This window comes from Mobula hypostoma, chromosome 6, assembly GCF_963921235.1.
Source record: "Mobula hypostoma chromosome 6, sMobHyp1.1, whole genome shotgun sequence".
In the NCBI taxonomy this organism is placed as follows: Eukaryota; Metazoa; Chordata; class Chondrichthyes; order Myliobatiformes; family Myliobatidae; genus Mobula; species Mobula hypostoma.
The window spans coordinates 80472479-80500357 of NC_086102.1; the positions used below are offsets into that span (position 1 = coordinate 80472479).

The 27879-nt window shown below is 40.5% G+C and overlaps 1 protein-coding gene across 3 annotated transcripts in view; it reads left to right on the plus strand.

Annotated features, from left to right (window-relative positions):
* cdkl5 (cyclin dependent kinase like 5) overlaps positions 1-27879 on the plus strand; it is a 221695-nt gene that overhangs the window by 118995 nt on the left and 74821 nt on the right. For all 3 annotated transcript variants that reach the window (XM_063051074.1, XM_063051075.1, XM_063051076.1), the window contains one exon: positions 3617-3662. In XM_063051074.1, coding sequence (XP_062907144.1) covers positions 3617-3662 — 46 coding nt within the window. The remainder of the gene's footprint in view (positions 1-3616; positions 3663-27879) is intronic.

Sequence of the window (27879 nt, forward strand, 5' to 3'; positions counted from 1 at the left end):
CCACCAGTGTCCCTTTCCAGTCAACTTTGGCTGGTTCCTCTCTCATGCCACTGTAATTCCTTTCCTCATCAGATTTCGGCTTCTCTTTTTTAAATTTCACAGTGAACTCAATCATGTTATAATTACTGCCTCCGAAGAGTTCCTTCACCTCAATCTCTCTAATCACCTCCGGTTCATTACACAATACCCAATCCAGTACGGCCGATCCCCTAGTGGACTCAACAACAAGCTGTTCTAAAAAGCCATTTCACAGACATTCTACAAGTTCTCTCTCTTGAGATCCAGTGCCGACCTGATTTTCCCAATCCACTCGCATGTTAAAATCCCCCACAATTATCATAACACTGCCCTTCTGACAAGCCTTTTCTATTTCCTGTTGTAATTTGTAGTCCACATCCTTGCAGCTGTTTGGAGGCCTATAAATAACTGCCATCAGGGTCCTTTTACTCCTGCTATTTCTTAGCTCAACCCATAAAGATTCTGCACCTTCCGATTCTATATCACCTCTTTCTAATGATTTGATATCATTTCTTACCAATAAAGCCACGCCTCCCCCTCTGCCTACCTTCCTCTCCTTCCGATACACCATGTATCCTTGGACGTTCAGCTCCCAGAGACATGCATCCTTTAGCCACATCTCAGTGATGGCCACAATATCATACCTGCCAATCTGTAGCTGTATGACAAGATCATCCACCTTATTCCTTATGCTGCATGCATTTAAGTATAACACCATAAGACCAGTATTTGGTACTTTTTGATTTGATTTCACTGCAACTTTATTGCACTGCAACTCATCCCAATGGCTACAAATTTGCCCCATCACCTGCCTGTCTTTCCTGACATCTTTACTGCTCACTATCTTAGATTTGTTTCTGTTTTCCCCTTCCTCCACTCTGTCATTCCGGTTCCCATCCCCCTGCCAAATTAGTTTAAACCCTCCCTAACAGCTGTATTAAACTTTCCCGCCAGGATATTGGTCCCGTTCGGGTTCAGGTGTAACCTGTCCTTTTTGAACAGATCATACTTCCCCCAGAAGAGATCCCAATTATCCAAGAATCTGAAGCCCTGACCCCTGCCCCAGTCTCTCAGCCACGCATTCATCTGCCTGATCCTACTATTCTTGCCCTTGCTAGCACGTGGCACAGGTAGCAATCCTGAGATTACTACCCTGGAGGTCCTGCTTCTCAGCTTCCTTCTGGAAATCTCTCTTTAGGACCTCCTCCTTTGTCCTGTCTATGTCATTGGTACCAACAATGTACCAAGACAACTGGCTGCTCACCCTCCCCCCCTTTCAGAATATTCAGGACCCGATCCAAGACATCCTGTACCCTTGCACCTGGGAGGCAACACACCATGCGGGTATCTCTATCAGGCTCACAGAATCTCCTGTCCGTTCCCCTGACTATGGAATCCCCTATGACTACCGCATTCCTCTTCTCCCTCCTTCTGTCCTGCACAACAGTGCCAGGCTCAGTGCCAGAGACCCGGTCTGTCTTTGCCTGTCTTTTTAACTACTGTCTTTGAAAATAAAAATTTTTACATCACTCTCATATGTTATGTTGAATATTTAGAAAAAACATTTTCCTGCTCTTTGAACCATTTGCTAATTTTACAATATCTTTCTGTGCACCTGTCTAAGCTAATCATGATCTTGTATTTCTGTGTTGAATTTCCTTTCAATATGCTTTCTCCAAGAACAATTCTCGATATAATCACTCAAGGTAGTGAGTACTGGTAGCTCGGGTTGAGGCATATGATGTTGATATATTCACGGAGCTTGGTAATTTAGCTTACGGATGTTTTATCACCAGTCAAAGAGACATCCTCAGTGCACAGTTGTTGGTGTTTCTCTCTGGGAGTGCTTGTGTTTTTATAGGCCCCACTTGCTTGCCTCGGTCCTGATTGGCTACTCTTTAGTTGACCTTTGAATTCTATTGGCTCGCTTTTCTTTGGCTCTTAGTATTTTGTAGATGGTGTCTGTTTATATATGTTTGTCTACAGAGTTATCAGAAGAGAACCATGCTTCTAAAAATTATCGTGCCTTCTTTGTGTTTGCATGCACCAGAACCTCCACAGTGTCCCAGTTAAAGCAGTGTCCTTTTTTGGTCTTCTACCAAGATTAGCAACAGTGGATCATGTCCCTGTACAGTCCTGTAAATGTGTTGAGAGTTTACATCCTGTCTGGTCGACGTAGTTCTTGTTGCAGTCTCCACAGGTACTTTAGTTGGTTGTCTTTTGGTACCCTGGTTCTTGAGACAAACTTCCTTAAAGTTGCCTTTGGTTTGTGAGCAATTATAATGCTGTGAGGTTTGAGCAGTTGAGCTATCATTTCTGATATAAATAAAGTAGGGCGAGGTGGAATATTTCAATATGTGTTGAGTATGATCTGCGTGACACTCTTTCCTTAGTAAGCATCTCCTGATAAAATTCTGTGGGTAACCGATTTTCTGGAGCACTTTGAATACTTCCTTTGGCCTGAAGTTCAGTGGTACTGCATTGTGTTTGTGCTCTCTTAAGGAAGGTGCAAATGCAGCTTTTCTTGTGGCAGACTGGATGGTTGCTATGGTAGCTCAATACTTGGTCCATGTGTGTACCCTTCCTGTAGACAGATGTCTGTAACGCACTATATGTCCTTGTGACAAGTACATCCAGGGATGTGAGTTGGTTGTTACTTTCTCTTTCCATTGTAAACTTGATGTTGCTAAATATGTTGTTGATCTAGCTGCACACTGATGGCTATGATGACGTGTCTACTCTGCACACAGCAATACAGATTCAATTTTCTTGATCTATTAAATTAAACATTTATCTTTTTTTGGAAGCAGCTTTAGTTTGACCAGGATTCATAGATATTCATATTAAAGCAATTGTAAATACAGTAATTTAGCATCAAAGTAATCGTTCCTGACTATCCCTGCATGCTATATAGTATAATAGGCTTACCAACATTATTAACACTTTATAGTGTTTTTCTGCAGATAAAAGAGATGTTTTATGAGGAAAAGTTGAAGTTCTTTAATTTTAAGCTAATTTTTTCATTCTTTCCTTTTATTTTCCACTATGTTTTATCCTCTGTGAGCTTTTGGAAATTTACATTTTGCTGTTTTAATATAATATAATATAATTAGATATTCCTTAACATTTTTATTTTATTTAGTAGTAGTACGGCTCTAACATAACAGTAAATAATCTTGACTCTCTTAATTGTTTTAAAGAGATACAATTACCTGTGTTTCTTTATTGATCATTGATGATTTCTTCTACTCCATTCCATTGACCTACTTGTTTACCTACTTTCTCCAGTCCTTGAGCTTGTTCTTTTAGTTAGAGAGCCCAAATTCTTCAGAGTTTTTTTTCCTGGAGCAGTTTTCTTTATTTCTTGTACCATTAAATTTTCTTCAGGGCCTTTCTTTTCAGATTAGTACTTACTGTACACCTCTAATCATTGGAACATACATTATTGTGTATTTTCACATTTGCATATTAAGAAAATGTCTTATTTTTCTGTGAAAATTTTTCATCACAACATTCCAATATTAAGTAAAAAGAAAATGTTTTATTAAATGTTTATCATGAAATTTTATTTCATGTTCATTTTGATCTTTTATTGTAGGAAACCAATGAAATTGTGGCTATCAAGAAGTTCAAGGATAGTGAAGGTGAGTGAAAACCAAGAGTGCATTTCCAAATTGCTTTGTTTTATAATCATGTTAATTATATAACTTGTGACCATACCCTTGTCGTCATGAAAAATATTTTGCACATAAAAATGAATTGCAATTTTATAATTTTAGATCTTGTAAAATTTCAATCCCTTCATGTAACTTCACCATCAGCAGGCCTTAATCAGTGATGATTGATGACATCTTCCTGCATATCAATATGAGTGCACCTCAAGGCTGCACACTTAGCCCCCTGCTCTACTGTCTACACACACTCCACTATGTGGCTGAGCACAGCTCCTACCTCACCCACAAGCTTTCAGATGGTACTACCGTTGTTAGACAAATCACAGGTGGTGATGAGTCAACTTACCAATGAGAGGACACTTGATTGAGTGGTTTAGCAATAATAACTTCTCGCTCAACATCATAAAGCTAAAAAGATGATTGTTAACTTCAGGAAGGGGAAGAATGGTGTGCATGCAGCAGTCTACATGAGATTGGTAAAAGAAAGAGTCAGCAACTTTAAATCTCTGGGCTTTAACTTACTGGATGACTTGTCCTGAGCTCAGAACATACATACAATCGTAAGGGAATTGCTGCAGCATCTTTACCTTCTTAAAATTCAAAATAAAATTTATTATCAGAATAAATACATGTCATCATATGCAACCGTGAGATTCTTTTTCCTGCAGGTATACTCAACAAAAATCATTACTGTAAACAGGACCAATGAACAACAAACTGCAAATGCAAATATAAATAAATAGCAATAAATAACAAGAGTATGAAATAACCAGAAAGAGTCCTTAAAGTGAAAGATCATTAGTTGTGGAATTATCAGAAATAGAAAGAGTGTAGTTATCCTCTTTTGTTCAAGAGCCTGATATTGAGGGATAGTAGCTGATCTTGAACTTGGTAGTGCAAGTCCTGAGGCATTTGTATCTTCTACCTGATGGCAACAGCGAGTCGCTGGGTGGTGATCTTTGGTGATGGATGCTGCATTTCTATGGCAACGTTTCATGTAAATCAATGGTTGGGAGGGCTTTACCTGTGATAGACTGGGCCAAGTCCACTACCTTTTGTAAGATTTTCTGCTCAAGGGCATTGGTGTTCCCATACCAGGCCGTAATGCGGCCAGTCCATATACTTTCCACCACACATCTATAGAAATTGGTCAAAGTTTTTGATGACATGCCAAACCACTGGAGACTTCTAAGGAAGAAGAGGCACTGTTGTGCTTTTTTTGCAATTACATTTATATGATGTGTCCAGGACAGGTCCTCTGAGATACTGACACCCAGGAATTTAAAGTTACTGACCCTCTCCCCCTCTAATCCTTCGATGCGTACTGGCTCATGGACCACTGGTTTCCCCCTCCTGAAATCTACAATTGGTTCCTTGGTCTTGCTGATGTTGTTATGGTTGTTGTTATGTCACCACTCAGCCAAATTTTCAGTCTTCCTCCTGTATGCTGATTCATCACCACCTTTGATACAGCCCACAACAGTGGTATCATCTGCATATTTGTATATGGTGTTGGAGCTGTACTTAGCCACACAGTCATAGGTGTAAAGCGAGTTGAGAAGGGGGCTAAGCACATATCCCTGTGGTGCACCTGTGCTGATGACACAGGATCCAATTGCACAAGAAGGTATTTAGGCCCAGGACTTGGAGTTTACTGATTAATTTTGAGGGGTGATGGTATTAAATGCTAAGCTATAATTGATAAAGAGCATCTTGATGTATGCATCTTTGCTGTCCAGATATTCCAGGGTTGTGTGAAGAGCCAGTGAGATGGCATCTTCTTCTTAGGAAGTTCAGCTGGTCAACAAACACTCTAACAAACTTCTACCGATGTATTGTTGAAAGTATCCTTACTTGATTGCATCATGGTTTGGTACGGCAATTCAAATGCACAGGAACATATAAAAGCTGCAGAGCATAGTGGACGCACATCAATGGCACATCCCTCCCTACCTCTGATTGTATTTACAGGAGGTGTTGCCTCAGGAGGGCAACATCTATCATCAATGATCCCCACCAGCCTTGCTATGCGTCTTTTTGCAGCTACCATTGGACAGGAGATACATAAACCTGAAGTCCTACACCACCAAGTTCAAGAACAGCTACTTCCCTTCAACTATTTGGTTCTTGACCATAATCACTACATTTTAGCAATACTATGATCACTTTACACCAAAATGGATCTTTTTTGTAGAATTGTGGTCCCTGTTGTAAAAATAGTACAATTTATCTCTAATTTCTACTTGTGAATGCTGCTGAAATGATACTATATACTTGTGATGCTGTTTGCAAGTGTCTTGTTGCACTTGTACATATGACAATACCTCTTTTATATTAGGAAACTGGTAGATAACTCATTTGCACAAACCTCAACAGGGCCAGGATTAACCATGCCCGGAATGGCATGATGATGCACAGTTGGCACCATAAAGCTGTACTTTATGATGACCATGAAAACATTGCTCAAACCACGAAGTGCAATTTAACATCTGCCTCTGAGATGAGAGTGAGAGCAACATTTGGAATTGCTGCTGTTTATTCTGTGCAACTTTAAAACTTGTTTTCATTTTTTCCCAATTCTGAAGGCTACTTTCCATGGGTACTGTCTGATTTACACTATGTTTCTAGCGTTTTTTTACGTTTATTTATGTTGAAAATTACATCTGCTCTTTGTCAGTGTCATGAGATGGATAGGAATCCTGAAGTTAAACTGAGAATATTTTCTGCTGCTAAAGTTGTATTTTTAAAAAATTCTATCAAGTGGTAATGTGAAAAACATGGATTGTACTTTTCTTTCTATTTGTTTTGTGTTTAAGAAAGGAATCAGTTACTGTACTATGTTATTATTAAGGAAAACCTGAAATTTTGCAAAAGTTTTCAAGGTGCTTTATAGTAATATTAGCTTTCAAAATTTGGTTCCAAGCTGCAAACAATATTGGACACATGCACAAGCCTTGGTCAAAAAGAAAGGGTTTAAGAATAAAGTGAGCTTGGAAGATGAAGAATGAAATTCCAGGGTTTGATACTGAAGCCTCTGTGACATTTGCTGAGGCTAATGGTGAAATAATTTAGTCTTAAAGTAGTAAAGGTGTGAGCCAAAGGCAGAGGCTACATCATTTGCTTTTTAATTAACTCATTGTGTGCATAGATTTGATGGTTCCGTCTCAGTTCTGCTACCTTGACTTGGAACATCTGGTGGTCAAATGTCATCCGCTTTTTTCTGCCGAAAGCGTTTTCAGCTGTCATTCTGGTTGCTGTGTACATCCTACCCCGGCCAATGTCAGACTGACATCAGAGGAGCTGTGCACTATAATCAACAATCATGAAAACCTACTGTGATGCTTTCCTGATCATCTGGGGGACTTCAACCAGGGCAGCTTGAAGAAGTCTCTGACCAAGTACCACCAACATGTCACCTGTTGAACCAGAGGAGCCAAATCACCTGACTGCTGTTAAACACCACCAACAAGAGCACTTACCGTGCCATTCCACACCCGCACTTTAGCAAACCTGATTACCAAGCTATATTTCTACTCCCAGCATATAGGCAGAGACTGAGAACAGCAGTACCAGTGGTGAAGACCACAAAGTAGGCAGAGACTTCTTTGAATGGTGGACTGGACCATGTTGATGGAGTTTATCTTTGGATCTGAATCAACATTCTACAGATGTCACCAACTTCATCAAGGCCTGTGTTGATGAGTGTGTACCTTTGGAATATACAAAAACCAGTGGCTGCAGATGAATTGGGAGGTTCACAATCTGCTGAGGGCTAGATCTGTAGCGTTGAAGACCGGTGATCCAGAACTCTATATGAAGTCCAGGTACAACCTACAGAAGGTTAACTCAACAGCAAAAAGCAACTCCTACTGAATCAGATACACTTCAGCTATGGTCGGGTATATAGGCTATTACTTACGATAGGGCAAAACCTAACATCATAAATGGCTGTGATGCTTCACAACCTGATGAGTTGAATGACTTTTATGCACACTTTGAAAGGGAGAACAAAGCTACCTGTGCGAATCCTTTCAGTTGATGACCCTGTGATATACTGTATGTCTCGGGGGCCGATCTCAGAACACCTTTTAAGAAGGTCAGGCTCCAACAGTGCACTTGGCAGGACACTGAAAAACTGGCTGGAGAGTTCAAGGACATCTTCAATCTCTCAGTGCTCCATTTGGAGGTTCCCACCTGCTTATAAAGGGAATCAATCATAATGGTGCTCAGGAAGAGCAGGCTGAGCTGCCTCAAACACTATTGCCCAGTAGCACTCACATCTACTGTGATGAAGTGCTTTGAGAGGTTGGTCATGGCTAGAATTAGTTCCTGCCTAAGAAAGGATCTGGACCCGCTACAATTTGCCTATAACCTCAGTAGGTCTACAGCAGTAACAATGTCACTATCTCTCCACTCAGCCTTGGATCACCTGGACAACAGCAATACTTACTACAGCTCAGCATTCAGCACAATCATACCCTCATTACTAATCAACTGGCTTCAAAACTTGAGCCTCTGTTCCTTCCTCTGCAACTGGATTTTTGACTTCCTCATCGGGAGACATAGTCAATGAAGATCAGAAATAATGTTGTTAAGTAATGTGATTGGTGGAAATTTACATAATTCACAACCACTGACATTGTGTTGAAGTTTCACTTTAAGAGGCTGGTCTGACATGATGTTGTAATTAGATAAAGGGTTTTTAGCGTGCTTTGAGTTTAGTTTTTTGGTGTTCAACAAATGAGTTGCTACAGCTTTTCTGAAACATAAAACACCTCTGCCATTTTTTTTTTGCAAAAACCTACATTGGTGACCCTTGTAGGGCCCTGATGCTGTAGGATGATTCCAGAATTATTGAATATGCTGGCCAATAGAGTGGCTTTGAAGTTGCCTGAGTTTTAGAAGCAAAATGCTGTTGCTTGGTTCATACAATATTTCTATGTAGTAGTGCCGCTCAGCAACTCCGCAACTGTGAGAGCAGTGAGTCTACTAGAACACCCGCCTGAATGTGATAAATACTGATTGCTGAAACTCACCTTTTATAGACTTTTGGACAGTTGTAGTCTGAGCGCGCCAAACAATTGCACTCCTTTCCCGGCCTTGGTGATGCTAAACCGTCGGAGCTAATGTACCACATGCTGTCTCACCTGGGAAATCACAATCCTTGTTTTATTTTTAAAGAACTCTTCATGCAACAAATGCCTAATTAACTTCACATAGCCCATGCTAATGCACCCATGATGAACTATCGGGAGCTTGCTAAAATGGCTGATAGTCTACATTTTCCAAGACAGCAGTACCTCATTCTTCCTCCTTTCTCTACCTCAATAAACCCGGTCAGCAAGGCCTCCAACATAAAGGATACCCATGCCTCCAAAACACAAAACCAGGCCTGTGCTCTTACCATGCTCGCTTTGGTAGGAACGCTAGGAAGTGTCAACTGCCTTGCAGCTTCGACAGTGCCAGTGCATCGGGATATCAGAGGTCTGTGAAGCCCATGGGTTCAGCTGCAGCGGTCGTCTACTGTTCATTATGGACACCCTTCAGGACGTTGCTTCTTGTGTGACATGGGTGCTCAGTCAGGTGAGTGTTCTGCCAGCATTACCTATTGATGAGAAGGTAAAGAGTGATGGAACCTCACTGGAGGCTGCCAATGGTAGCAAGATCCAGACTTACAGGACATGGTGGGTGCCTCTCTGCTTCAGTGGGCGACGTTACACGTAGGACTTTGTCCTGGCTAAAGTAGCTAGACTTCTGCTTGGTGCAGATTTCCTGTGTGCCCAACGGCTGTTGGTCAATCTTAAGAACTGCTTGTGGATGTCAAGGACTTTGGATCGTTACCCTGTGCTCCCAGTAAGTTCCTCACAGCAACTCTGTCAAGGGCATGTACTGTCACTTGTGAGTTTGCTTGACTGAATTCCCAAACCTCACCAAGCTCACATTCTCCACGACAGTCACAAACCATGGGGTCGAACACCACATTTCCACGACTGGCCAGTCCAATCCTGTGCGAGTAGACCGGATCCAGAAAAGCTGGTAACCACGAAGGCTGTGTTTGCCAACATGGAAAGACTTGGCATTGTATGCCAGTCAAATAGTCCCTGGGCTTCATCCTCCACATGGTCCCAAAGCTCGATGGTAGCTGCCGCCCATGTGGTGATTACTGATGCCTTAACGAGGTCACCACCCCCGATTGCTACCCAGTCCCACACAACCAAGACTTTTCAGCGCGTTTAGCTCGAAAATCACTTTTTTCCAAAGTCGATCTAGTTAGGAGCTACCATCAGTTGCCTATGTGCTGAGGACATTCCCAAAGCAGCTGTGATAATCCCATTTAGCCTCTTTGCCTTTCTGCGTATGCCATCTGGGCTGAAAAATGCAGCACAGACTTTTCAATGGCTGATGGATTCTGTATTAAAAGACTTAGATTTTCTTTTAGTTTACCTGGATGACATACTTGTGCCCAGTGCATCCAAATCTGAACATGTATCCCACCTCCACACACTTTTCGAGCTCTTAAGCCAATGCGGGTTAATTATTGCTAAATGCCAGTTCAGGTTGTCAACTATTGACTTTCTTAGCCATTGTGTCTCCACAGAATGTGCGAATCCCCTCCCATTAAAAGTAGCCTCTATTATGGATTTCCCACCACCCTGCACTACTAAAAAACTACACGAGTACTTGGGCATGATGAATTTCTATCACCACTTCATTCCACGAGCTGCAGAACTTGAGCTTTCCTTGTGTGGTGTGCTTAAAGACAGTACCCTTAATCAAGTGCTTAACTGGTCAGCAGACATGACTAGGACATTTGATATCAAATGAGCTTTTCTCTAAAACAATCCTACTGGTGCACCTGCTCCCCAATGCACCCATAGTCATTACTACTGACATCTCAGACTGTGCTGTGGGTGCTGTGCACAAACAGTTGGTTGGATGCTTCAGAAAGGATGTGTGTGATTGGACTGCAGCCTGTGTGAAGTGCCAGCAGCAAATATTAACCACCATATTTGGCACCTTTTGAGGTCCATTAGTGATGGCTTGACCATGTCAATGTGAAACTTGTTGGTCCTCTTCCCACCCCCCCCACCCCTTGCAATTTCATGCACCTCCTTACCATGGTAGACTGTACCACCAGGTGGCCAGAGGTTCTCCCTGTAACATTGATGATGGCTGCAGTCCTGGCTTGGGCACCTGGGTTGCTCGGTTTGGCAACCTATCTGATATTTTTTCTGACCGTTGTCCCCATTTCATATCAAACGTCTGGGCTGCAATGGCCTGGAACCTCAGCGTTTGACTACATCACACCACATCATATCACCTACATTCCAATGGCCTATGCAAGCAGTTTTACCGCTCCTTAAAGGCTGCTCTAAGGGCTTCCTTGACTGGTGAGTGTTGGCATGATTGTCTCCTGTGCATCCTGCTGGGACTCAGAACTGCTCCAGAAGAGGACCTGCAGTCATCCGTGGCTGAGTTGGTATACCGACAGCCATTATGAGTGCCAGGTGATTTCACTCCTGACGCCACAACTGTCTGGCCAGACTCCCAACAGCATTCCATCCTCCTCAGTAAATTAAATTCCTTTTCACCTATTCCTACCTCCCAACACTCTTGGGGGGTTCCTTTTAACCTACATTCTGCCTGTTTTGTTTCCATCCACCTTCATCCCCTTAGGCCCTCCTACCATGACCTGTCCAGCATTTTGGAACAGAGAGAAAGATTTTTATCATAGATAACAGGGGTAAATCTGAATGCATTTCCGTAGATCGCCTTATACTGGCCTGCCAAGATTTGGAGGATTCTGCTACCATGCCCCTTGCTGTCGTGACATGACCATGAGCATGTCAACACACCTCTGGATGAGCCAGAGTCGCCTGCAGCTCCTCCACCTGTGGACTGTAAGACCTGAGCTCTAGACAGTAAATTCTGGGGGGTGGGGCAGGGGGGCTCCTGTGCAGGGTAATGTAATTGGTGGAAATGTACATAATTCACAACCATCGACATTGAATTGGGGGTTTAACTTCAAGAGCCTGGTCTGATGTGATAGCGTAAGTACGTAAAAGGTTTTTAGCATGTTTTGAGTTCCATTCTAGGTGTTCAATAAACGAGTTGCTAAAGCATTCTGAAACATAAAACACCTCCGCTATTTTATTTGCGAAAACCTACAATATCTCCTCGCTTGCAATCAACACAGGTGCACAACTCAAATTCCATCTATAATTTCGTCAATGAATCAAGTGTTGTCACCATCTGAGATTCTGCCAACAAGTAGGCATACAGGAGTGAAATAGACTGGCTGGTTGAGTGGTATCGCTACAACAATCTTGTAGTCAATGCCAATGAGACCAAGGAATAGATTGTGGACTTCAGGAAGGGGAAGTTGGGAGAACATGCTCCAGACCTCATTGAGGGGGTCAGCAGTGGAAAGGAATAGCAGATTCAAATTCCTGTGTATCAGCATCTTTGAAGACCTAATCCTGGGTCCAACATATTGATGCAATTATGAAGTAGGGATACCAGTGGCTATACTTCATTGAAATTTGGTATGTTGCCAATCACTCTGGCAAACTTCTGGAGATGCGCCGTGGAGAACATTCTGACTGATTGCATCACCATCTGGTATCCAGATGCCAGTGTATGGAGGTAGAAATTATCTATAGATCCCGAAACATGACCTCTTTATAGGTCAGAGCGTAAATAGGGAAACATGAAGGGAAGGAAAGGTTTGAAGGAAATTGCAATTATCATTGGAGATTTTAATCTAGATATTGATTGGATGAATCAAACTGGCAAGGGTATTTTAGAAGAAGAATGCATTAACAATTGCTTTTTGGAACAGTACATTTGAGAGTCTGCAAGAGAGTAGATTATCTCTGATTTGGTCGTATGCAATGTGGAATGATTAATAAAGGGTCTTGTGTGGAAAGATCCCATGTGGTGGGGAGGGTATGAGAAGTAGTGACCATAATATGATAGAACTCCAAATGCAGTTTGAATTGAACTCCTAGGGCTGTAACAAGTGTCATCAATTTAAATGAGAACAATTATAAGACCAGAAGCCCATAAGATAGGAGCAGAATTAGGCCATTTGGCCTATCAAGTCTACTCCGCTATTCAATCATGTCTGATCCTTTTTTTTCCTCCTCCTCAGTCCATCTCCCAGGTCTTCTTACCTTAACCTTTGATGCCGTAGCCAATCAAGAACCTATCCATCTCCGCCTTAAATACACCCAATGGCTTGGCCTCCACAGCTGCTTGTGGTAACAAATTCCACAAATTCAGCACTCTCTGGCTATAGAAATTTCTCTGCATCTTTGTTTTAAATGGATGCCCTTGTATCCTGAGGCTGTGACCTCTTGTCCTAGACTCACACACCATGGGAAAAATCCTTTCACGTCTACTCTGTCTAGGCCTTTCAACATTGGAAAGGTTTCAATGAGATCTCCCCCCCACCCCATCCTTCTGAGTTCCAGCGAAGACAGGCCCAGAGGGTATGATAACCCTTTCATTCCTAGAATCATCCTTGTGAACCTCCTCTGAACCCTCTCCAATGCCAGCATATCTTTTCTTAGATGAGGAGCTCAAAACTGTTCACAAGGTGAGGCCTCACCAGTGTGTTATAAATCCTGAGTATCACATCCCTGTTCTTGTATTCTAGACCTCTTGAATGCTAATATTGCATTTGCCTTCCTCACCACCGACTCAACCTGCAAATTAACCTTTCGGTTGCTCTGCAAAAGGACTCCTAAATCCCTTTGCATCTCAGATTTTTTGGATTTTCTCCCCATTTAGTCTGCACATTTACAGGTGTCCCCTGCTTTTCAAACGTTCGCTTTACGAAACCTCACTGTTACGAAAGACCTACATTAGTTACCTGTTTTCGCTAACAGAAGGTGTTTTCACTGTTACGAAAAAAGGCAGCGCGTGAAAAAAAGCAGCGCGCACCCTGAGCAGCTGCTCCTCCCCCGGACTCGGAATGGTATTCTAGCCGGCATTGCTTAAGCACGTGCCTGTGAGCATCCGTTTGCAAGATGAGTTCTAAGGTATCGGAAAAGCCTAAAAGAGCTCGTAAGGGTGTTACACTTAGTGTAAAACTAGACATAATTAAGCGTTTCGATCATGGTGAACAAAGTAAGGACAAAGTGAGTTTGCCTTGTGGAAGCTGACGAAGATGATGTTGAAGTGGTTTTGGCATCTCATGTCCAAGAACTGATAGATGAAGAGCTGATGCAATTGTAAGAGGAAAGGAATCGAAACCCAATGCAGTACCGAACGGACCGAAAGTGAGGTTGTCCAGGAACTGAACGTGAAGCAACTGCATGAGATTTTGGCTGCAATGATTGCAGAAAAGTACGCTTTTAATTTTGAAAGAGTATGTCGGTTTAGGGCATATTTGCAAGATGGTTTGAGTGCTTACAAAGAACTGTATGATAGAAAAATGCACGAGGCTAGCAGTCAAGCATACTGTCGTTTTTCAAGCCTTCCAATCAGCCACAGCAGACGACGAACCTCGACCTTCGACATCGAGGCAGGCAGACATACAAGAAGATGACCTGCCTGCCGTGATGGAAACAGACAACACCGCAGTGTCCCACCACCCCAACCCCCAGGCCGCGGACAGATTCCGATTCGCAGAGAATGCAACGGTAGTCGGAAGGCACCCAGCACATCTTTAAGAAAAAAGCCGGGGACTTCCGGTAGCGCTCATGGAGTGAAGTCGCGTTCTTGACTCGCTCCATTACCTCTGAGTTTTTTTTCTATGATCAGCTATACTTTAATTAACCATTAAGGTATCAACTCTTACAATACTTTGAATTAAACTGAACTCTCTGATAACTGGATGAAACTCAGATTTGCTATGTCTAAGAACGGGAAAAACGCCAAGGATGGTAAACCTCCGGTTAAACCGAAAGGCATGGATTTTCCTCCAACTGAATCACCGGTGACTTTGAAAGCTATATCGGAGTTAATTCAGAGGGAAATTTCAACCTCTGTTAGGGAGATGATTCGTACGGAAATTGCAGGTTCTGTTATGGACCTGATTCATACGGAGATCTCAATTAATCTCCAGAAAATTGCCGATTCAATCGATAAGATGCAAACATCCATTGCGGAACATCAGTCGGCTATATCTGATCTTCAAAAATCTGCGCAACAAAGTGAGCTTAAGATGGGGAAAATCGAAGAAATAATTAATGTAATGAAGAAGAAACTTGACTCTCTGACTTTTAAAAACTCTGACTTGGAATCTAGGATGCGACGGCAGAATTTACGAATGATTGGGGTGCATGAAGCTGTTGAATTTAACAACCCCATGAAGTTTTTTTCTCAACTTTTAAAAGATGCATTCCCTACTGTATTTCTTGACCAACCACCGCTACTGGATCGTGTTCACAGAATCCCATCACACTCGTCTAGATCAGATAGACCTAGGCATGTTATTTTACGTTTTCATTACTTTCAAGATAAGGAGAGACTGTTTCGATTCGCTCGATCTAAAGGTTTCATTGATTTTTCGGATCTTAAGTTCCGATTCGTGGAAGATTTCAGTAAACCAATCTGGGACCAACAGGTTCGCTACAGATCTGTGATGTCGGAATTCTATAAGATGGATTTAAGACCAGCGCTGCTGTACCCTGCACGTCTAAGGATTCGCATGTCAGATGGAGTCCTTCGTTTTTTTTGATTCTCCATCGGATGCCCAGAGTTTTCTGGATCAATTGTCACCTTCAACATCTTAATTGCTATTTTTTTTTTAATTATCTCCGTTGATCGGAGGCTGTGAATTGGTTGGTTTTAACTTTTTCGTGCCCTATTTGGGCAGAAAAGTTTATTTTTTTGATTTCTTAATATGGTTGCTAAACTTTTTTTTTAACTGCGTCATTTCTTTCTTTTCCCAGGGGATTTTGGGTGGTTACTTCCTGTTTGTCATCTTACGTATTTCCTGTGTGGCCTTAAATTTTGTATTTTTTTTTTTAATTTTATTTTGTTTTGCTTTTTATAACTAGTTTATGTTAATAATCTTATTTTTTCTTGTTTTTTTGTTTATTCATGGGTTTGGGGTTTATTGTGGTTTTTTTTAATATATATTTTCTGGCTTTTGTTCTGTTGTGTGTGTATTTTAATTGAGTTACCTTTTTCTTACTTTTTTACTGTTTTACAATTAGCTGATCTTTTTCATATTTATACCTTTTTTTTAGGGAGCGTATACCGGAAGTCATGGGGGTAGTTTTAGCGCTTGCTTCTTTCCGGCGGGTCTGCTTTAGATTTTGCGTTGGGGTCTTGCGGCGGAGGGTGGTGGGAGGGGCTTCACGTTTTAGTTTTTTTCTCTTTGGGCTATATACATTATTGAAGTACTGGTTGCGTCCTTTTTCCCGGTATCTTTTGTATGTTCTGTTTCCTCTCCGGGTTCGTGGGTCGAGCCTATCGTCAATCCCCCTCGATGTGGGTTGACTTTAGGATTTATGAAGTCTATTATTAATTTTGTCTCCTGGAATACTAACGGTCTTAATCATCCTATTAAAAGGAAAAAAGTTTTTAAAGTGTTCCGGAGACTTAAAGCACAAATTTTATTTTTACAAGAGACCCATGTACGGAGAGGGGACAGACTACGTTTTTTTAAATTCTGGAAGGGGCAACAATTTCATTCGAACTCCAATGCTAAGATTCGAGGCGTCTCTATTTTTATAGATTCCTCAGTTACTTTTATACAACAGGATATTATTTCTGATCCGAATGGTAGATTTTTATTGGTTAGTGGTTTACTATTTAATAAAAAAGTAGTTTTGGTTAATGTTTATGCTCCTAATATGGATTGTCCGGAATTTTATAAATCATTGTTTAATCAGTTTCCGAATTTGAACGAGTTTTCATTGATCTGGGGCGGAGATCTTAATACCTGTTTGTCTCCAGCTTTGGACCGTTCGGCTCCTTTACGGACCTTACCTAATAAATCTGCAACTTTGATTAACTTTTTCCTTTCTGATTCTGGGTCGACGGACATTTGGCGTTTTCTGCATCCTCAGGAAAAAGATTTTTCCTTCTTTTCACGTGTTCATCATTCCTATTCAAGAATTGATTATTTTTTTTATTGATTCTCGTCTTATTCCTTCAGTGATTAAATGTGATTATGATTCTATAACCATTTCGGATCATGCTCCACTTAAGCTTTCTATTAAAATTATGGTCAATATACAAAATAATAGACAATGGCGTTTTAATTCGCTGTTGCTTCAGGATTCGGACTTTGTTAACTTTATGAATGAACAGATTGACCTTTTTTTTACAATTAATCATACAGAGGATATCTCGGTTAACACTCTTTGGGACACTTTTAAAGCCTATATTCGGGGTCAGATTATTTCGTATTCTGCTGCTTTGAGGAAGAAACAGAAGCAGGAGGAGATGGCAATTGTGGACAAGATTAAAGAAATTGATAAGAAATATGTTATGGCTCCTTCTGAGGAGTTATACAAACAAAGAACTGAACTTCAAATGGAACACAGTTTATTACTCTCGTCCTCGATTGTAAACCAATTAAAGAAAACAAGAAGTGAATTTTATGTTCACAGTGACAAAATTGGCAAGCTGCTGGCTAATCAATTGAAATCTAATTATGTTAAATCTCAAATCAATCAGATTTATGACCAAAATGATCGATTGATACTGGATCATGTGGGGATTAATCAAACCTTTTGTGATTTTTATTCTTCTTTATATCAATCAGAGTCTCCTCGAGATTCTAAATATATGAATGATTTTTTAGATAAGTTAGACTTCCCTAAGATTTCACAGGATATGTCTTCTATATTAGATACTTCCATTACTATGGATGAGATTAAGAATGTTATTTTTTCTATGAATCTGGGGAAAGCTCCTGGCCTGGATGGGTTTACCGTTGAATTTTATAAATGTTTTGCTTCTTTATTGATCCCTTGGCTCTGTAGGGTCTTTGAAGCTTCTCTGAAACTTGGTAAACTTCCTGAATCTTTTAATAGAGCGTCAATTTCTTTAATACTAAAGAAGGATAAAGACCCTGCTCAATGTGCATCTTATAGACCAATATCTTTATTAAATGTTGATTCTAAAGTTTTTTCTAAGTTATTAGCAAATAGACTAGAAAAAGTACTTCCTTCTATTATTTCGGAAGACCAAACGGGTTTTATTAAAGGTCGTTACTCTTTTTATAATATTCGTCCATTGTTAAATATTGTTTATACTCCCTCACAAAATGTTCCTGAGTGTGTTATTTCTTTAGACGCCGAGAAAGCTTTTGATAGAGTAGAATGGCCCTATTTATTTAAGGTGCTTGAAATGTTTAATTTTAGCTTGAAATTTATATCCTGGATTAAACTGTTATATCATTCCCCTGTAGCCTCGGTCCATACTAACTCTTTAAACTCACCTTTTTTTCCTCTCTTTCGAGGTACTCGACAAGGCTGTCCTCTTAGTCCCCTATTATTTGATATTGCATTAGAACCTCTTGCAATTGCCATTCGAGAATCTTCAAATATTACTGGGATAACTCGGGGATTAAAGTCCCATAAATTATCACTCTATGCTGATGATTTACTGTTATATATTTCTAACCCTGAGAAATCCATTCCTGCTGTTTTAGAGTTATTAGCACAATTTGGTTTTTTTTCAGGTTATAAATTAAATCTTAGTAAGAGTGAACTCTTTCCGATTAATAAACATCTTCCCTTATATTATAAATTTCCATTTAAATTGATTGATAATTATTTTTCTTATCTTGGGATTAAAATTACTTGTAAATATAAAGATTTATTTAAGATTAACTTTTTACCATTAATAGACCATATTACTCAACTTTCATCTAAATGGTTTCCCTTATATTTAACTTTGATTGGTCGTATTAATGCAGTTAAGATTTTTTTTTGCCAAAATTTTTATATGTGTTTCAGGCATTACCAATTTTTGTTCCAAAATCTTTCTTTGATAAAGTTGACTCTAAAATTTCTTCATTTATTTGGCAGAATAAGAATCCGAGACTGGGTAAAATACATTTACAGAAAGCTAAGAGAGATGGAGGTTTAGCATTACCTAATTTTAGATTCTATTATTGGGCTATTAATATTCGACATATGAAATTTTGGTTACTTGATCAGGATATACTATCTATTCCTAAATGGGTAGCATTGGAACTACAATCTGTTCAGGGTTATACACTTGGCTCTATTTTAGGCTCCTCTCTCCCTTTTGATTCGAAACGCCTTAAGCAGGTCTCTAACCCGATAGTTAAATATGCTTTGCGCATTTGGTTTCAATTCAGAAAATTTTTTGATCTTAATCAATTCGGGTTAGCGATTCCTATTTTAGGTAACATATTTTTTCCTCCCTCTTTTACGGATCGCGCTTTTCAAACCTGGAAGACTAAGGGTATTTTACGGTTTTTGGATTTATTTTTAGATGGTTCCGTTATGTCTTTTGAACAATTATCTAATAAATATAATTTATCAAGAATACATTTTTTTAGATATTTACAAGTTAGAAATTTCCTAAGTACTATACTTTCTTCCTTTCCTATGCTTCCTCCTACATGTATTTTAGATTCGATAATTAACCTTAATCCATGTCAGAAAGGTGCATCGGCTATGATTTATAATATTATTATGAAACTTAGGAAAGCTCCATTTGATAAGATTAGGGTAGATTGGGAACAGGAATTGGGGCTTACCATTTCTGTGGATGATTGGGGGCAGATTTTACAATTAGTTAATACTTCCTCTATTTGTGCTAAACATTCCCTAATTCAATTTAAAGTGGTTCATAGAGCACATATGTCCAAAGATAAGTTAGCGCGTTTTTACTCGCATATTAATCCTTTTTGTGATAGATGTTCGGGGCAGATAGCCTCTTTAACTCATATGTTTTGGTCTTGTCCTACTTTGGAAACTTTTTGGAGAGATATTTTTAATATTATTTCTAAGGTATTAAATATAGATATCTCTCCTCACCCTATTACTGCTATCTTTGGACTTTCCAAAATTTCTAGTAATCTTTCCCCTTCAGCCCGTAGAATGATCGCATTTCTTACTTTAATGGCGAAAAGATGTATTTTACAACATTGGAAAGAGCTTAATGCTCCAACTACCTTTTTTTGGTTCTCTCAGACGATTTTATGTTTGAATCTGGAGAAAATTAGAAGCAACCTTTATGATTCTTCATTTAAATTTGAACAGATTTGGGGACCTTTTATTCGATACTTTCATTTAATGTAATATATACCCTTCTTGTTTTTTTTCACTGTTTTTAATGGAGGTCGGGATTGAAGACGTGATTTTAAGTTTAACTCTGTTAGCCCATTGCTTTGCTTTGCTTTTAGTTAGTTGCACGGTGGGTTTTTTTTTGGGGGTTTTTTTTTCTTTTTTTTCCATTGATATATATATAAAATTTAGTATACTATTATGTTATCTTGGTTTTTTATGTTTAAATTACATTGTTTGTAGTATTTTTTTTGGTATTGATACCTTCTGGAATTTTATTATATTTTAACATTGTATTAATGTTTATATGGTTTACCTTTTTGTATACTTATTCAATAAAAAGATTTAAAGTACAAGAAAAAAGCCGAAATAAACAAGCTAATTAATTAGGTGTCGCCTGGCACGTAAATGTCAGCCCAGATCAGAAGCTATTGCCGATTGCGTCGCCTCTGATCTGGGCCGACATTTACGTGCCGGGCGGCACCTAATTAATTAGCTTGTTTATTTCAGCTTTATTCTTAAAGATGTGCTGGGTGTGTCCCGGCCACAGCTGTACCCCTGCATGCTTCGCGGATCGGTATCGGTTCGCTGCCGGGAGGTTGGGGGCCACTACACCACCCCAACCTCCGATGACTCAGCCTAACACACCATCATCAGTGTGCTCGCTGTCTTCCTGATTCCAGTAAGTGATACTACACTGTACATACATTATTTCTACCTTATATGGGCTGTGTATTTTTATGCATTATTTGGTATGATTTGGCAGCTTCGTAGCTTAAAGGTTACTAGAGAGTGTGTTTTTGCGGAGAGCGCCTGCGCCATGTTTTTGCTGAGAGTGCTTGCGTGAGATTTTCGCTACGGAGAACAGTGCAGGCAATGATTGTAGAGAAGTAGTTCTACTTTATATAGGCTGTGCATTTATCATATCATTCCTGCTTTTACTATATGTTACTGTTATTTTAGGTTTTATGTGTTATTTGGCATGATTTGATAGGTTATTTTTGGGTCTGCGAATGCTCACAAATTTTTCCCATATAAATAAATGGTAATTTCTTCTTCGCTTTACAACATTCCGGTTTACGGACCGTTTCATAGGAACGCTGTACCTTCGGATGGTGGGGGAAATCTGTATTTCTTCTACCAAAGTGCATGACTATGCATTTTCCAACATTGTATTTGATTTGCCACTTTCTTGCCCTTTCTCCTAATCTGTCTTGTCCTTCTGCAGCCTTCCTGTTTCTTCAGCGCTACCTGCCCCTCCACCAATCTTCATATTATCTGCAAACTTGGCAGCAAAACCCTCTATTCCATTGTCTAATCATTGATGTACAGCATAAACAAAAGCAGTCTGAACAGCAAGCCCTGTGGAACACCACTAGTCACTGGCAGCCAACCAGAAAAGGATCCTTTTATTTCCACATGCTGTCTTCTGCCAATTAGCTAATGTTCTAACCATGCTAGTAACTTTTCTGTAATACCATGGGCTCTTAACTTGGTAAGCAGCCTCATGTGTAGTGCCTTGTTAAAAGCCTTCTGAAAGTCCAAATACACAACATCCACTATATCCCTTTTATCTATCCTACTTGTAATCTCCTCAAAGAATTCGAACAGGTTCGTTAGACAAGAATTTCCTTGAAGGAAACCATGCTGACTTTATTCTATCTTGTCTTGTGTCACCAAGTACTCTATAAACTCAATTGACTCCAACATCTTCCCCAACCACTGAGGTCAGGCTAACTGGTCTATAATTTCCTTTCTGCTGACTTCCTCCTTTCTTAGAGTGGAGTGACATTTGCAATTTTTCAGTCCTCTGGGACCATGCCAGAGTCCAGTGATTTGTGAAACATCATTAATAATGCCTCCACCATCTCCACAATCTCTACCACTACTTCTTTCAGAACCCTAAAGTGCAGTTCATCTGGTCTGGGTGACTTAAATATTCTTAGGTCTTTCAGCTTTTTGTGCACCTCCTGCTTTGTGATTGTAACTGCACTCACTTCTCTTCCCTCACACCCTTGAACATTTGCCACACTGCAAGTGTCTTTCACAGTGAAGACTGATGCAAAATACTCACTTAGTTCATTTGCCATCTCCGTGTCCCCATTATTATTTCTCAGCCTCATTTTCTAGTGGTCCTATATTCACTCTCACCTCTCTTTTAGTTTTAATATACTAGAAAAGGCTTTTTTTTAATCCACCTTGCTATTGTCTGCCAGCTTGCTTTCATATTTTATCTTTTCCGTCCTAATGGTTCTTTTAGTTGTTTTCTGTAGGTTTTTAAAAAGCTTCCCAATTCTCTAACTTGGTGCTAATGTTTGTTGTTGTATGCCCTCTCTTTTGCTTTTGCATTAGCTTTGACTTTCCTTGTCGGGCACGGTTGTATTATTTTGCCATTTGAGTATCTCTTCCTTCTTAGAATATATCTATCCTGCACCTTCCTCATTTTTCCCAGAAATTCACACCATTGCTGCTCTGCTGTCATCCCGGCCAGCATCTCCTTCTGATTTACTTTGGCCAACTCCTCTCATGCCACTGTAATTTCCTTTACTCCACCGAAATGCTGCCATGTCAGACTTGCTTTTTCCCTACGACATTTCAAGTTGAACTCAATCATATTGTGATCACTGTCTCCTAACAGCTCCTTTACCTTAAGCTCCCTAATTGCTACTAATTCATTACGTAACACCCAATCGAGTATAGCTGATCCCCTAGTAGGCTCAACGACGAACTGCTCTAAAATGCCATCTTATAGGCATTCAACAAATTCGCTGTCTTGGGATCTGTTACCAACCTGGTTTTCCCAATCTACAAACCTCATTTCCGGTGTGACGCCAAACCAAGCTATTGGACGATTGATGCTAATGAGAGAGATAAGAGAGACAATGGAGAAACATTCAAAATGCTAATAAGAGAGGAGAGAGGGATTAACAGAAAAGAAACGCAATTCAGAATATTGACAGACTGGTTGCTTTGAACCTGAACTGTTTGAAGTTTGATGGATAGGTGATACCCCAGCAGGGGGATAAAAAGAGCAGGTTCGCTAAGGCACAGGACACCACGAGACAACGAGACCCTGGAAAGAGCAGTGTGCCCCCACAAGTGGTGGGAGTTTGGAGGTCCGGTTCGCGGGAACCGACCATAGGCTCACAGGGTGTAAAGGTACGATCGGTGGGAACCTGGTGTGTGTGTCCACCCTTGCCTGGGTGCCAGGTTCACAGCGGAAGAACGATCGTATCCGGAACGGAGGGGTCACAGTCGGTGACCACAGCAGGACAGAAGACATCAAAAAGGGTCTGCCTGAAACCAACTGCAAAGACACCAAAGGTCTGCTTGAACCAAACTGCATCCCCCCCCCCCAATGGTACAACAGCGATTACTGCGAACTGCACTAAACTGAACTGAACTCTGCGTCACTTAAGACAGATCATCTTATCCCTAGACTGCAATAGAGCTTGGTTGATTCCTATTACCCTAGTTCTGTGTGTAGGTGTGTATTACCATTACTAACCTGTTACATTTATATCCTTACGATTAGAGTACTGTATTATTTGTTTCTTTAATAAAACTTTATTCATTCCTAGTAATCCAGACTCCAACGAGTGTTCCATTTCTGCTGGTTTGGCAACACAGTTACGGGGTACGTAACACCAGAAAAGTTGGGATATTTTCCAAAATGCAATAAAACCAAAAATCTGTGATATGTTAATTCATGTGAACCTTTATTTAACTGACAGAAGTACAAAGAAAAGATTTTCAATAGTTTTACTGGCCAACTTAATTGCATTTTGTAAACATACACAAATTTAGAATTTGATGGCTGCAACACACGCAACAAAAGTTGGGACAGAGGCATGTTTACCATTGTGTTACACCACCTTTCCTTTTAATAACACTTTTTAATCGTTTTGGAACTGAGGATACTAATTGTAGTAGATTTGCAATTGGAAATTTTGTCCATTCTTGCTTGATATAAGACTTCAGCTGCTCAACAGTCCGTGGTCTCCATTGTCTGATTCTCCTCTTCGTGATGCGCCATACATTTTCAATAGGAGATAGATCTGGACTGGCAGCAGGTCAGTCAAGCACACGCACTCTGTGTCTACAAAGCCACGCTGTTGTAGCCCGTGCAGAATGTGGTCTGGCATTGTCCTGCTGAAATAAGCATGGACATCCCGGGAAGAGACGTCGCCTTGATGGCAACATATGTCTCTCTAAAATCCTAATATACGCCTCAGAGTCAATGGTACCTTCACATACATGCAACTCACCCATGCCATGGGCACTGATGCACCCCCATACCATCACAGATGCTGGCTTTTGCACCTTTCGCTGATAACAATCTGGATGGTCGTTTTCATCTTTGGCACGGAGAACTCGACGCCCGTTTTTTCCGAAAACTAGCTGAAATGTGGACTCATCTGACCACAGCACAAGGTTCCACAGTCTTTCAGTCAATCTGAGATGAGCTCGGGCCCAGAGAACTCACCAGTGTTTCTGCATAGAGTTGATGTATGGCTTCCTCCTTGCGTAATACAGTTTCAAGTTGCATTTCTGGATGCAGCGATGGACTGTGTTGAGTGACAATGGTTTTCCAAAGTGCTTCCTGAGGGCTCGAAGATCACGCGCATTCAACAGTGGTTTCTGACCTTGCCCTTTACGCACTGAGATGTCTCTGAATTCTCTGAATCTTTTCACAATATTATGTACTGTAGATATTGAAAGACCTAAATTCTCTGCAATCTTGCGTTGAAAAATGTTCCTTTTGAACTGACTAACAATTTTCTCACGAATTTTGGTGCAAAGGGGTGAGCCACGACCCATCCTTGCTTGCAAAAACTGAGCCTTTGATGGACGCTACTTTTATACCCAGTCATGATACCTCACCTGCTACCAATTAGCCTGCTTAATGTGGAGTCTTCCAAACCGGTGTTACTCGAATATTCTGTGCACTTTTCAATCTTATTTTAACTCTGTCCCAACTTTTGTTGAGTGTGTTGCAGCCATCAAATTCTACATTTGTGTATATTTACAAAATACAATTAAGTTGGTCAGTAAAACTATTGAAAATCTTTTCTTTGTACTTTTGTCAGTTAAATAAAGGTTCACGTGAATTAACATATCACAGAGTTTTGTTTTTATTGCATTTTGGAAAATATCCCAACTTTTCTGGAAGTGAGGTTTGTACCTGCATATTAAAATCCCCCATGACTATCATAACATCGCCCTTTTAACGCACCTTTTTCTATTTCCATTGCAATCTGTAGTCCACATCCCTGCTACTGTTTGAAGGCCTGTATATAATTGCTATCAGGGCCCTTTTACCCTTGCAGTTTCTTAACTCAACCCACAAGGATTCAACATCTTCTGATATATGTCATATTTTCCTAATGATTTCATGCCATTTTTAAGCAGCAGAGCCATGCTACCCCCTCTTCCTGTCTTCCTATCCCTCTGATACGATGTGTAACCTTGGATATTCATCTCCCTACTACAGCCATCCTTCAGTCACGATTCAGTGATGGCCACAACATCATACCTGACAATCTGTAAAAGTGCAATAAGATCATCCACCTTATTTCTTATATTCCATGTGCTGAGATATAATACTTTGAGTACTGTATTTGCTACCCTTTTTGATTCTGCATCCTTAATGCAATGATACTCACCCTGCTGACTACAATTTTGTTTTATCATCTGCCTGCTCCTACTGACAGTCTGACTGGACAATATCTTTGTTTTTGTACCATCCGTCCTATCCTGAATCCTTTCATTCCATTTCCCATCCTCCTGCCAAATTAGTTTAAATTCTCACCAACCATTCTAACAAGCTTGCCTGTGAGAATATTTGTCCCTCGGGTTCAAGTGCAACCTGTCCCTTGGGTTCAAGTGCAACCTGTCCCTTTTGTACAGGTCATAACTCCCCCTTAAGACATCCCAATGATCCGAGAACCTGAAACCCTGTCCAAAGCACCAGCTTCTCAGCTACACACTTATCTGCCAAATCAGCCTGTTTTTATCCTCACTGGCGTGTAGAACAGATATTACTACCTGGAGGTTCTACTTCTCAGCTTTCTAGCCTAGCTCTCTAAATTCTCTTTTCAGGACCTCATTGCTTTTCCTTCCTACGTCATCAGTACCAGTGTGTATCAAGACATCTAGCCGCTCTCCCTCCCTCTCCAAAATGCTATCGAGAGGTTCTTGACCCTGGCACCTTGGAGGCAATAAACCATCCAGGTGTATGGTTCATGTCCACAGAATCTCCTGTCTGTTCCTCTGACTACTGAGTCCCCAGTCGCTACCACTCCCCTCTTCTCCTTCTTTGCCTGCTACACCATGGACCATGCTCAGTGCCAGTAACCTGGGCTCCGTGGCATTCCCCTGAGAGGTCATCCCCCCATTACAGTATACAAAACAGTATACTCATTATTGAGGGGAACAGCCACAGGGATGCTCTGCACTAACTGCCTACTTGCCTTCCTGTTCCTTCTCCCGACAGTCATCCAGCTACCCACCTTCTGCAACTTAAGCGTGACTACTTCCATGTAACTCCAATCATGATCTCCTCACTCTCCCATACAAGCCGAAGGTCATCCAGTTGCCGTTCCAGATCCCTAACATGGCCTTCAGGGAGCTGCAACTGGATGCACTTCATGCAGATGTAGTCCCTGAGAGACTCTGGATCTCCCAGGACTCCAACATCCGGCATGAAGAACACGCGGTGGTCATTTAAATTACACCAAGTCTTCCTGACACAGTAAGAAAAAAGGTAAACTTAACAAAAACTTACCCAAGAGCCAATGCCTCTTCTGACCCAAAGTACAGTTGGCTTTTCGGGCCAAGACCCTTCAGCAGGACTGGAGAGAAAAAAAAGATGAGTTGACTGTACTTTTTTCCATAGATGCGACCTGGCCTGCTGAGTTCCTCCACCATTTTGAGTGTGTTGCTTACAGACAGATCAGTAGAGCAAGTGTGACACACATTTGCAATTGGAGCTTGTAAGGAATGAAGCCGCTGAATTAATAACAGGAAAGAAAGAAATGGAAGCTATGTTAATTTTTTTCATCAGTGTTCACTCTGGAAGACAGCGCCAATATCCCCAAATTATCAAAAAGGCTAATTTCAAATAACATAGTAGAACTCACCAAATGCCCATCTACAATAGATAACATTTTTGGAGAAACTCAGTGGGATAAAGCTGGGGAAGTTGCCAGACGGAATAGACTATGTGCTAGAATTCAAGGAAGAGGCTGCAGAGATAGTGGTTGAAATTTTTCATAACTGGCTAAATTCCAAATGGTACCAGGAGATTGGAAAACAGCCAGTGTGACCCTATTATTCTTAAAAAAAAGAGAAAGGGAGAAGGCAGGGACCTTCAAGCCAGTTAATTTAACATCTATTGTTGGAAAGATGCTAGAGTCAATAATCAAAGAGGAAATAACTCATCATTTAGAAAGGCTGAATATAATTAAAACCTAGTTAACATTGTTTTTTGAAAAGCATGTCACATTTGACAAATTTGCTTGAATTCTTTAAAGAGTTAAAAGTGTATTTAGATTTCCGAAAAGCATTTGACAAGATGCCACCTAGGAGGCTGAGGGCACAAGTTAGAGATGCACGGTATCGGAGGACATGTGTTAGCATTGATTAAAAGCTAGCTATCTTATAGAAAAGAGAGGGTTGGAATAAATGGATTCTTTGCAGCTGGAAGGAGATAACTAGTAGAGTACCACAGGTATTAGTTCTCGGTCTGCAATCATTCACTATTTATTAATGACTTGTAGGTTTCCAAGTTTGTCAATGATATGGAAATATTGTGCTAAGGATACCAGGATTCTGCAAATGGATTATAGAAAGATTGAGTGAATGTGCTAAAGATTGGCAAATGAAATTCATTGTGGGATTGTGTGAAGTTGTGCTTCAGTATTTGGAATCAAAAAGTGGCTTATTATCTAAATGAA